Consider the following 12862-nt stretch of genomic DNA (forward strand, 5'->3'; position numbering starts at 1 on the left):
AAATGCTACCAGGAATTACTTTCTTAGTTCAGTAATCTGCAGTTATTAAGAGGGTGGGTCGCCATTTCAAAACATGGCGCTATCTTTGTCTATTGTCAGTGAGACATGATTAGGTTACACAGAACACAGCTCAGTAATATGTATGGGTTTTTAGTTGGTTCCATTAATGCAACTCCCCTGTGCTACTGTCATAATGCTGTTTAGTATTTAGAAGTAAATTGAGTTTGCAAGTTAAGATGATAGTAAAATGTTAATTACTGAGTTAAGTGCAATAACGTCACTTTTCCCCCATTTTAATCTGTGTTCCAGGCTTCATTTAAAACTGGTAACACGAACACCACTTGCCTTTAAAAATGTAAGCACTTAAAAGAAAAAGGAAAGTCCAGAAGGTTTTTTTTCTTTAAAAAACAACAACAAAAAACAACCTTGTTGAAAGTGTTTCAACTTGAAAAAAAATGGGCTCATTTTTACGGAAAGACAATCGGTTTATAGAAAGTATTAAATGCTAAATTCTGAATTGTACAAAAATGGCACACAAGTTCGGAAACAAATAATGATTTGATTCTCTGTCCAAAACTGATTGTTAGCCTACTTGGGAAGAGCACTTTAAAAAAATATTAAGGATTTTCCCGCCCGGGTAACGACCTCAAAAATGGTTGCACTGGCACGGGTGGTATATCGGGAGAATAATCTGGCTCATTTAGTGTTCCATTAAAGATCACTTTAGCTGTTCCACTGATTAATCAAAGTTCAACATATCCACATCAGTATTTATATAGCTTCTCAGTCTATTCTGAGAGTGATCAAAACCAACCAACAAAGGAAGAAGCTATTGAAAGCAGCCAGAAAGTAATAATCAGAGAACAACATATGTAATTTTGGGCAGTGGCCATCTCACAGATTTGTCTGGGCATGCACATGGCCTCTTTCCTTTCCTTACACCATGTCCAAATTGTATTATAAAGCTAAGTTGCTCCTGGGAATGAAAGGGAAGAGTATATTTTCCTTGCTTTTGTTGCTTCTTTCAGATTTCCCCTTCCTCGTGTGCTTTGAAATCCTCAAATGAGGTTCCAATGCATAGTAAATTAAGTCCATTATGAGACCAAATAAGCCTGCAGCTAGTCAGAGGAACAGAGGTAGCAATATTGGTTCTCTATCCTTAAATCAAAGCAAGTGTCTTATTAATAAGAAATACCTTTCAAATGCTATTTATGCTTTTGCCAAAAGACTGATCAGGGATAGAGAAGCTTCACATTTCAGGATGGACTGCAATTCCCATCCATTTCCTATTTTTTGTCATGGTAGCAGTTGGAGACGACTTATAGTCCAAAACATCTGAAAAGTTTCGAATTGCTCATCCCCTGTGGAGACCATAAGGTACTGCGGTTCTGTTGCACCATCTCTGCATTGGCCATTCTCTTGTGCAACTCAGAAGCTGCTTTGAAAAGAAGACAGACCCACAGACGAATCTAAGAGTCAGTTGCTCTTAATTAGAACAATTAAGACAGTCCTTCTTGTGACTGGCTTCCATTGGAACACATTTATTTCCCGCTGTATGAAAGTACCAAACATTTGGTCACTTGGAAAATTTTATTTTTACACCTTGGATTTTAAGAATAGTCTAGATTCCAGAATTATTGTGTGAGAAGAGAATACATATTTCTATGCTGAAGCAATTCATATGCAAAATTACATCATACAACACTGGATGACAAAATACTTGGCATGAGACACAAATGGCAAGACAGGACTAGCACCTCAATCCCATTTTTCATCAGATTTGAAGGAGATGGATATATCTCTGACTCAGGATCAACCACACCATAAAAGACATCTGTGGATGGTCACAAAAACTTCTGTCCCAGAGCAGTATTTCTTGTTCTTATATTCTTATCAGGAATGGAATAATTTCTCTCTCATCAAATTTAAAACAAAAACATAAAAAACCACTTACTTTACGAAATATAATCATTATCCAACAAAAAAAATTATCATCCAACAAACAATAAGAAATGCTCCAGTGCATTGATAGAGTTCAGTAAAGAAATCTGCTTGGTAATACACACCTCCTTTGTTGGGCAGCTGAATGGATCTAGAGATTTGCTATTCTCTGCCTTGAGCAGTTCTCCAGGACAGCTGATAGGCAATTGCTATTCAGTCCAAGGCATTGTCTATAGAATGGAGTCTTATATACATTTTCAACAAAACCATTCCAGTTTTTTCATTTGAAATTATAACAGGCACGTTAAAAAAAAAATACAAGCAGTCTACTTCCTCTGAAGATCTTTTTTTACTTAAAAAAAAAAAGCCTGTAAAAATATTCTGCTCAACCATCTATATCCATCTAAGAAGGAGAATATACATATGTAAGAGTTTTATCTGTATATCTGTTGTATTCGCAAAACTGTAAGTCCTCCTTGGCTGGCCTTTTTACCTCCAGATGCTCTGCTTTGCCGATACAACTGCAAGACACATAAAAATAAACAAAGGGATCCCATTATTAAAACTGAATGTCTGAGAAACAAAAGGATGATATGTCATTCCATGCAACTGCAGATTTAATGAAAAATAGTGATAGTCTTTATGATGATTCCTTCAGAAATAAACTCCAGATTTGGAAGTTGTTACATATTTTAAATAATCTGATATGCAGTATGTAACTCCTTTTTTAGTAAACATAACACTTTCTATCTACTGCAAGCCAAAATTGGGATTTCATCATTATGGGCTCCTGAACTTAAAAACAACCTCGACATTCTCCAGCAAAAGAAAAACAGTTTGAGGAAATTAATTTGCTTTAACAAAGTAGAACCAAAAGAAAGAGGAATACTGAAGATCTGTCTTCTTTAGCCTCTTCTTTCTAGGATCATGGTTCAGGAATATACTCAAAGCATTCTAATGAAGGTTCCTGGGATTAAGAATATGATAGCAGAATAATTATTGTAGATTTAAATAAAAGGGGCTTGCACAGGAGAAATAAACAGTGCGGTATCAGTTTACAGTAATGTATTCTCAAAGCATCAGAGACAATTTCACCAATTAAGATCAATTAGGTTTTCCAAGATTAAAATCTGGAGTTTGAGCCTGAACTCTGCTCTGAGTTTATCTAATTCAAGATCATGGAGTAGGAGGTTTTTCTGACAAGTTATCTTTTCAGTTGGAATGATTATTCACTATGAACCAGACTGTTTATAATTACGGTAAATGTCCTCCCAAGTACATTTTTAAAACCAGTGAAATATAGTTCCTCAGATGTTTAAACTGTTTTTAAGGACTATGAATTAAATCCCCTTTTTTCCTATTCTTTTATTACTTTTTTTTTTAAAAAAAGCACCTCAAAAACATATACAGGTAGTTCTTGACTTATAATCATTCGTTTAGTGACCATTTGAAGTCACGATGATACTGAAAAAAATGGCTGTTTTTCACACAACCATTGCGGCATTCCCATGGTCATATGATCAAAAGTTGGACGCTTGGAAACTGACTCATTTATGATGGTTGCAGTGCCCTGGGGTCATATGATTACCTTTTCTGACCTTCTGACAAGCAAAGTCAGTGGGAAGCCTGATTCACTTAACAATTGGGTTACTTATTTAACAACTGCAGCAAGTACGGTCTTAAATGGGGCAAAACTCAGTTAACAATGTCTCACTTAACAGCATACATTGTGGTTCAATTGTGGCCATAAGTCAGGGACCATCTGTACTACTCTGGTATATTTTCAAAAAATCAGGACTCATGTTCTTAACCCATATATTAAAGCACTTCTGAAAGAAAACTATGGAAGTGGAATAAAAAGGAATACATTTACAAGATATGGCCAATACTGTAAAACAAAAAATACACCAACGCTCTTTTGACATCCATTTTTAAAAGTGCAAGCACCTAAACCAAATCTGGCACACTGAAGGAATTTCATAGGAAGATCCCAGATAACCAATAAGCACATGTAGGGCAATGACCTTGTTAGTGAAGTTGTATATAGCATTCTGAACAAGTGATTGCACAATCCCATCCCCCCCAAATCAACTGAACGGACAATGCTAAAGTGGCAACTGCTCAAGCAACTGCCTCAAAAACGATGCAGTTTGAGTAACCATAAGCAGGATGTTATTAGTAAACACCCACCACTCTCCAAGTCATCTCACAAGCATGCTAGCAGGAGACCGTATCAAGTCTTCAGTCCTTGCCTGTCAATTGAAACATCAGGAGCCGTTTTTGAAACTCTACTTACTCCTGTGCTCAGCTGCCTCCCTCCCCCCCCCACTTGCCAGGTGTGATTGCTGGCTTTGATCACCATGAAAAGACAAAACCATTCAAGCTCTAAAGAGGAAAGAAAGGTGAGAGGCTAAAGCATTTGTAATTTTCTTGTAGCCGGAAGCTACCCCCACCACTGGAAGAACATTATGACTGGAGACCTGCTTGACAAGACCAGGCATTAAGCACAAAAGAGACCTAGGTCCCTTCAAACATACCAACCCTCAGGGTTCAAGCTGGACACCAAGGGATTCCGTGGATTGCCGAGGAAATGCTTGGCTGTAGGTCTGGGAGGTGAGTTTCGGTCGAGTTCCAACCAATCTAAAGAAAATGATAGTTTAATATAGCTTCTTTGAACCAAAGGTGCATTTCTTTGATCAGATTCACTTAGAAATCATATGATTCACTTAAGAACGACAAGGATTCACTTATCACATCTGTGGCACAAAAGATCCTAAAATGGGGTAACACTCACTTAACAACTGCCTTGTTTAACAATAGAAATTTTGCGCTCAATTGTGGTCGAAAGTCGAGGACTACCTGTAATTTACTTCTTGAGCCTGAATTTGAAGCCTGATAATTAGGAAGGCAAATATAATTTACAATATCTTTTGCACTTGATGGGTTAGGCCAAGATAGAGCCAGGGAAATCAGTAGATCAGCAGGTTTCACAACAGCTTTGGCTCAGATAGGCGATACCAATTTTTCAGGAAGTTTAACTCAGGTTAAGTGACAGCTAGTCAAATGCTTCACTTTCCAAAAGGGATATTGTCTTTAGAGTGATTGTTTATTTAAAATGAGATTTTTGAAGGTTACACATCAGGGTTATTATCACAATACTCTTCACTGTTTCTTCTAAAGCAGAGATGGGAAGTTAACACAGATTAAACCTCTATAATATTTACTCTAAATTCTAGTCAAGCACAAATCCTGGGTCCAAATGGGCACCCCCTAGGCAGTTTTCTTGGAAGGCAGTGTGGATTTTTAAAATGTTCCTAGTCTAACCTGCAGTCTTGGAATTCCTGATAGTCTCCTATTCAAGACCTAAGTACATTTAGCCTTGCATAACTTCCAAGCCTACATAAATAACAGCAGTCAAGTTCTGACACCTGCTGAGACCAATCTGAAAAGTAAAAAAGTACTGTAGAGGTAAGAAAGGATTCATATTTCAAATACCACTACCAAGACTACAATGTTCCACACTTATGTCTGTCTGCTGCAGAGAAAAATTAAAATCTGTATAAATATCATGCCTATTCCCCCAAAAGCAAAACACATCTGAAAAGGGACTAGATTGGATGCAGTGGTGAGTTGATACCGGTTCGGCTGAACCAGTAGTATTTGGCGGCCTGGGTCGCTGGAACCGGCAGCGACCAAGGCCTGCCACGCCCCTGAACTGGTACTCCGGGCGGTCATCTTGTTTTTTGCTTCTCCGCGTGCGCAGAACAACTTTTATTGCAACGTACATGCGCGCGCTCAGCACACCCATGAGCAAACTAGCAGTAGTGCCTGCTGGAACCCACCCCTAATTGGATGTAAGGTAACTAGGATTGAATTTCTCCTTCTTGAACTGCTATGTTTAACTCAAAACCTCCACGGTGCACTATCTTGTTTCAATTTTCTGCAGTTTTAGTCCAGTCACAGTGCACTAAATACTCAATAGGGCTAAGCCTCCACATCTATCCAGAAGCTTAAAAAAAAAGATGGCCAATGAATTATTCTTTCACATGCTCGGTGTATACAGTGTGGAGCTCAATCACAATATATTTTATTGATTTTAAAAAATCTGCAGAGAAAATGTTACTGTACTTCAAAGGTTATGCATGAAGTGTTCAAAGGTCATGGATTTAACAAGTAAGGAAGTATTTAGAACAAAATAGCAGCCAATTTGAGCATTTCATGAAATTTACAGTTGGTATATCTTATTTTATCCAAAGAGGGTTTGTTTTTGCTAGTTACTTACTTCTCTGAAAGATGCTTTCGCCTCAGGTTTGAATAGAAGTCACTCTCATTCCACTATTTAAACTACCATTTCCGTGGATTCTATTTACAACTATAAAAAATGGTTTGATGGAAACACTAATGATAATACTCTTTTTTTTCTCACATCCTAGTGCTTTCTAGATATGTTGGCAATGCTTCTCATAATGCCTAACGACATGGCCACTACCTGTATAATCTATAAAGCACCTCTGAAGGGGTTACCAGATTGGGAAAGCCTTAAAACAATTCTCCTGTCTCCCTCCTTTTTCCTGCCCACTGAGTTATATTCTGACCTCCGTTTCTCTGGTGAATTGGCAACTCTTGGCTAATTTGATCCAGCTGCGATTCTGCCTCTGCTCTGGCCTGTGGAGTAGTCACCATGGCTCCTGTCTGCTGGATGAATTGTTGTAAATTACATTGCCTGAGTTCCTTATTCAATTCCTCCAGCTCTTGGTTCTGGGCCTGAAAGACAGAGGAGGAACAGGCAGAGTAAATTCCAAATCTTGTCTTTATTTGAAATAATAATCTGGAATTGCAGGGAATAAAAGTTTTCTTTTTTAATTTCATCTAACCTCCATCCAACGTTTAACTCCTTTCTCTTTGTTCCTCAAATAGGTAGTAGAAATCAATCGGAGTTTTCAAGGCAAATGGTAAATGCTAACCAGACACACCCATCTGATCCTTCAAAAGTGGAGGAGACAATTGTCTGTTACAGAGACAATTAAATTGGCAGCCCATTGTCTGGTATTACCTGTGATGGTGTTTATTGAGGGTGCTGGATAGAAGTAGAAATCCATCCAATACTTCAAGGCAATTTATTATAATATGTAAGATATCAAAATGCACATAATCTCAAGATCAGCTCTCCTCCAGTCAAATACCCTTTGGCAAAGGCAGCAGAGATAGTGTTGCCCATCTCACATTACATCACCCTGGTGGGTCTTTGGGTGCTTTCCTCATTTCAGGGATTTGATTAAGATCAACTGCTATAAATCTATCTATATTTACAAAGTGGAAAAGAAAGGGCTTATATTTAATTTTATCGTGGACATGGAGAATTCAGGGGACAATGCTAATATTCTACCATAAAGAAGGAGAAATGCTGGGAGGAGGGCGTTTCAGTGCATATAAAAACATATTTTACAGACAGACCCTGTTTCTAATGTAGTCCCTATGTCAGTGATGGCGAACCTTTTTTGGCTCGCGTGCCACAAGTGGGGGGAGCGCAGGGGGGTTGAGTGCGGGCGTGCCGCACCCATAATGCAACGCGCGACCCCCCCCATTTTTACATGCTTTTTTCGCCCTCCCCAGGCTCCAGGGGCTTTATAGGAGCCTGGGGAGGGCGAAAAGAGCCTCCCCCAACCCCCCGGAGGCTTCAGGGACCGTCCCTGAAGCCTTCGGAGCGCTTAAAACCACCCTCCGAGCAAACCGGAAGTGACTTCCAGGTTGCTCGGAGGGTCGTTTTAAGTGCTCCGAAGGCATCAGGGAAGCCTTGGACGGTCCCTGAAGCCTTCGGAATGCTTAAAACGACCCTCCGAGCAACCCGGAAGTCACTTCCGGTTTGCTCAGAGGGTGGTTTTAAGCGTTCCGAAGGCTTCAGGGACGGTCCCTGAAGCCTCCGGGGGGGGGGGGGGGGCGGGGAGGCTCTTTTCGCCCTCCCCAGGCTCCTATAAAGCCTCTGGAGCCTGGGGAAGGCGAAAAATAGCTTTTAAAAAGGTGAACTTAGCTGGCCAGCGCGCGCATCACTGCCCTATGTTAAAAGAGAGACAGAGAGAATCTAGGAATCTGATAGCCAGTAACATTTCAGTAGGAGTAGGCAACAGATTAAGAAAGTATGTGCGCGTGCTGGCCAGCTAAGTTCACCTTTTTAAAAGCTATTTTTCGCCTTCCCCAGGCTCCAGAGGCTTTATAGGAGCCTGGGGAGGGCGAAAAGAGCCTCCCCCGTCCCCCCGGAGGCTTCAGGGACCGTCCCTGAAGCCTTTGGAACGCTTAAAACCACCCTCCGAGCAAACCGGAAGTCACTTCCGGTTTGCTCGGAGGGTGGTTTTAAGCGCTCCGAAGGCGTCAGGGAAGCCTCCGGACGGTCCCTGAAGCCTTCGGAACGCTTAAAACGACCCTCCGAGCAACCCGGAAGTCACTTCCGGTTTGCTCGGAGGGTGGTTTTAAGCGCTCCGAAGGCGTCAGGGAAGCCTCCGGACGGTCCCTGAAGCCTTCGGAACGCTTAAAACCACCCTCCGAGCAACCCGGAAGTCACTTCCGGTTTGCTCGGAGGGTGGTTTTAAGCATTCCGGGGGGGGGGGGAGGCTCTTTTCGCCCTCCCCAGGCTCCTATAAAGCCTCTGGAGCCTGGGGAAGGCGAAAAATAGCTTTTAAAAAGGTGAACTTAGCTGGCCAGCGCACGCATCACTGCCCTATGTTAAAAGAGAGACAGAGAGAATCTAGGAATCTGATAGCCAGTAACATTTCAGTAGGAGTAGGCAACAGATTAAGAAAGTATGTGGACACAAATATCTTTGCCTCATAACTGTGCATCCAGTGGTACTAAGCACCCAGAACGTGAATAATACTCTAAATAATGTTAGATATATTACAGGCTTATTATATAGCTGAACAGAGAATGAAATATGATGCAGGATTGCAGAGAATTTCAGCTTAGAATGTCTCATCTTTTGCTTTTCTCATCCGTTCATAAGTAGTGAAGATCTTTACTACTTTACTTTAGATAGAGGTCATAATCAATTAATATAGATGCCACACTGGATGAATCTTGGAAGAAGTGAGGAAGTAGACAATAGCTAAACATCATGTGTGCGTTCTTATGGGATTCTCATTTAATCAGCCTCCAATCAAAAAACGGCCAACAAGATAGCATATTTATGTTAGTCATATTTTGAGGAGTGAATATAAACTGTATGGCGCAAGAAGTAAAAAAAAAAGTTTATTCTGGGAGCAAAGAACTGTCTTAAGTCTCCCAATGACCTAGTACAATATGTAGTTAGATTTTCCTTTCAGCAAGAATGAAAATTCTCAGATAGCAAACCAAACTTATATCATAGAAAACATATTGTGGAGTGCTGCAGATTTAGAATACATCCAATGCTTTAATCTTTATACTTAACTGGAAAAATAAATTCATTTATTTTAACTTAGTTTATGCCTGGCTGGACTACTGCTGGTATACTTCAGGTAATATATTTTTATATGTCCATCATACCATAAAATGAAAAGCAACTTGATCTTTCAAAACGAAGAACTGTGAGGATAAGAAGTTTATATAATTTACAGAATTTCTAGTCAGCATAAAAAACGAATGTGCTGATTGGAAATATTGGGCCCTGTAGTGCCTCCATATCAGAAACGTAGGAAAGGCAAAATTAGCTTACCACACGCAATTAATGAAAACTACCATCCCCCTCTGCTCAAATCTCATAGGACATGAAAGTAGCTAGAACTGTTTTAACAGTCACCTAACTTTTCATTATAGGATAGCTTCATGATGCCATGGAGCATATGTATAAAGTGGAGAGAGAGGAAATTAATATCCAGCTTAAATTAAAAATGCAGGTTAGTTATTACGTTGATTTGCAACGTTTTTGTTTGGATCAGATTATCTCATACTTGAACATAATTTGAAGGTGGTTCACAAAGAGATCTACTGTAGGCATCTAATTCTACTTCTCAGCACTTATCATGGAGAAAACACATGTACGTAGCAGAGATGCAGTGTGGAATGTCTCTTGCCAAACAGTCATTAGAAGCAAGCAAAATCATGAACACACATGGTGAAGAACAATCCTTTGGACTCACACACGACTTGCTAAGAAAAGGATCCTTAGCTCTAAGCACAAACCTGCAGATTGTACTCTGCTTCCTCCAAGGCCTTCCCCACAGTATCCAGGCTGCTTTGAAGCTGGGCAGTTTGCTTGGCCTTGGTGTCCAGGTCTCTCTTTATTTTAGCTGCTATCCCTTCTAGCTCAGTAGGATTCTGGGTAGGAGTCTCCTTGGTCTTCTTGACTCTCTCAGCAATTTCCCACTGGATTTCTCTTTCCAAGGTCTCTGTTTTTACCATAAGCTCATGGATTTTTTTGGTGTACTCCTCCATTGTGGCCCTCAAGCTGTGCACTTTCTCCCGCCGCTCCCTTTCGTGCTCCTTTTCTGATTGTAGCTCATGCTGCCAAAATTCTTCCTCACTCATCTGGCTCTCATTTTGGTGGATCAGCTGTTCCAGCTGCAAAATCTCATCCTCCTGATAAGAGCCTTGGCTGCATTCCCAATGCCTGATGTCCATTTCCAAGGCATCCCCTTGCATTTCCAGGGTGCAGAGATGCTCTTGTTGGTGTAGGACAGTCTTGAATAGCTCCTCTTTGGAAAGTATCCCCCCTCTGGCTCCATCTCTCACACACATCGGGTCCCTTCTGGGCTGTCTCAGCTTGTTTTTGGCAGAGGCGTCACTTGAACTCCCAGGACCCAAGTTGAAGGTTAAAGATTTTTTGGGCTGCCTGGTTCTAGGTACTTCTGTACTGAGTGGTCTAGGTTTAATAGGCAAGCTAGCTCTGACAAACGTCCTCTCAGGTATCTGGGCGGCATTGTCTGAAGAAGGTCTCTCTATGAGGCTGGGGCCGGTACGTTGCAATATAAATTGCACATCCTGAGCATACTGGCCGCATTTGGATAGGGACTCTATAGGACATTCATGTGGGAGAAGCTGTCTCTCCTTCTCACGTAGTCTTTGGATGAGAACATAGCGGCCTGTTTGACCTGAGAAAACAAGACAGATATTATGATAAGATTTCCTCCCTACAAAAACACCAGTAAACTTCCTTTCTCCTATCCTGCTATATCAGGCTCACATTCCACAGTAATTTTCCTTGCCAGCCCACATCCATTGCCACCTGAAGATAAAAAGCTTTGGAGAATGGGGCAGCTGATTCCCAAAGAGACATAGTTAAGCCTGTGAATACTTAAGTAATAAGCAGAATTGCCAATGGTCTTTTTTCTTCTTTAATTGTATCTATATACCTAATAAGATGCCTCCACAGAGAACTAAGATTTAGCCTTAGAAAAACAGTTCTTGTTTTATTAAAGGCAGTTGAGATTTGGGAAGTGAGAATTTGAGAAGTGGCTTTTGCATTCATACAGCAACATTTCTTCAATTTAGACATGACTTTCATCAAGACCTATGTATCTATGTTGATACCTCATATACTAATATTACACAAAACACTTGGGGAAAATGTCACACTAAATGCATTACTTTTACATGTGCTCTTCGTGGTCACTATAACAAAATGGGTATGCTCTTATGTGCAGCATTTTTGCTCTTTTAACAAATATTCTTCACAACACAACACATATTATCCAAAATGTTTCTATCATACTTTCAAGTCTTATTTTTTTCCATATGTAACAAATATCCTGCCAAGTAACAAATTTGGATACCTGCTCTATTTTTCCATCATTCATGTATCACTTCCAACTCTTCACTCCAATTGTGAAAAATAATTAACTTGGTCTTTGTTACATTAATTTTCAGATATATGTTCCTTGTTCCATCATATAGCTTTCTGATATTTGTTGCAAATCAGTTGGATTCCCAGTTCATTCCATAGCATACAAGAATACATACTTCTTCACATTCTATTTTTCTCAACAGACTTCATTTTTTTCTTTCTGGAGTCCTTCTATAGCAGTATTTGCACTCAAGTTTCCTTCCTTTTATGCCCTTTCCCCGCCCCCTGTCTTCATTCGACTGTATGAATAGCAGTCTGTCCCAAATTCAACAGTCTCTCATCACCTTCTCTCAACATTTCATTATAATCAATCAATTTCATCTTGCTTCAAGATTCTTTCCTTTACCATATGAATACATGAAAGGACATAAGTTTAAGCCATGTATTTAAAAGAAACAGCTTTTAAAACAAACAGCCCTTCTTCCAACCAGTTATTCATAATCATTCCCATTCATTCCTGGTCATTCTCCCCCACCCCCCCTTTCTACTCTTTTATTTCCAGACTTCCATTCATGCCATTTAACAAAAATCCATCCCACCCTACCTCAACTGCACTCATACAAAATGTTACACTCCCAAACTTCAGCCGTAACATAACTTAAAACTATTACCAACCCCTGAATTCCTACCTGTATATTTACCCAAACCAATCTAGATAAGTCATATGCTGTACTTTCTGATACTGAATTTTGCCCTTTCATTCATAATTAAATTACATCCTTACTTCCATGCATCTATTTATGAATTCCATTCTACAAGATCAGAAAACTACAAGATCAGAAAACACCTTCATGCAAATCTATTCCGTCTTTTCTTAATTTAATTTTTTTAAAAAAATCATTTGTGAATTCAAGTTTTTTTTTAATCTTAAATTTCTTTTACATTCCAAATAGTAAGCATCTGCATATCACAGTCATTACATACTGACCTCTGATTTGGTTTTCTTGATTTTGAATAGCACTTTTTAGTAAGATAAAGGAGCTGTAGTCTAGGTGACCAGCTTTTGTTATAGCCATACCACATGCTGTGTTCCATGCTTGTATTATGAACTGTATCCGTCAGTTCTGGCATATTTTGGCTAGTATGCTATGAATACAACTAAAGTCCAGT

At 39.8% G+C, this 12862-nt stretch overlaps 1 protein-coding gene across 6 annotated transcripts in view; it reads right to left on the bottom strand.

Moving 5' to 3' along the window:
• Positions 1–409: 409 nt before the first annotated feature.
• Positions 410–12862, bottom strand: part of RASSF7 (Ras association domain family member 7) — a 109574-nt gene continuing 97121 nt past the window's right edge. For 3 of the 6 annotated variants that reach the window (XM_081936029.1, XM_081936030.1, XM_081936028.1), the window contains exons 3-6: positions 10093–11000; positions 6537–6705; positions 4479–4581; positions 410–2462 (exon numbers count right to left, since the gene is read on the bottom strand). In XM_081936029.1, the coding sequence (XP_081792155.1) occupies positions 2345–2462; positions 4479–4581; positions 6537–6705; positions 10093–11000 (1298 nt within the window). In that variant the 3' untranslated portion in view covers positions 410–2344. The remainder of the gene's footprint in view (positions 2463–4478; positions 4582–6536; positions 6706–10092; positions 11001–12862) is intronic. The other 3 variants (XM_081936031.1, XM_081936033.1, XM_081936032.1) reach the window with 3 other exon arrangements.

The sequence above is a fragment of the Natrix helvetica genome (assembly GCF_964273705.1).
Source record: "Natrix helvetica genome assembly, chromosome: 1".
Taxonomy (NCBI): Eukaryota; Metazoa; Chordata; class Lepidosauria; order Squamata; family Natricidae; genus Natrix; species Natrix helvetica.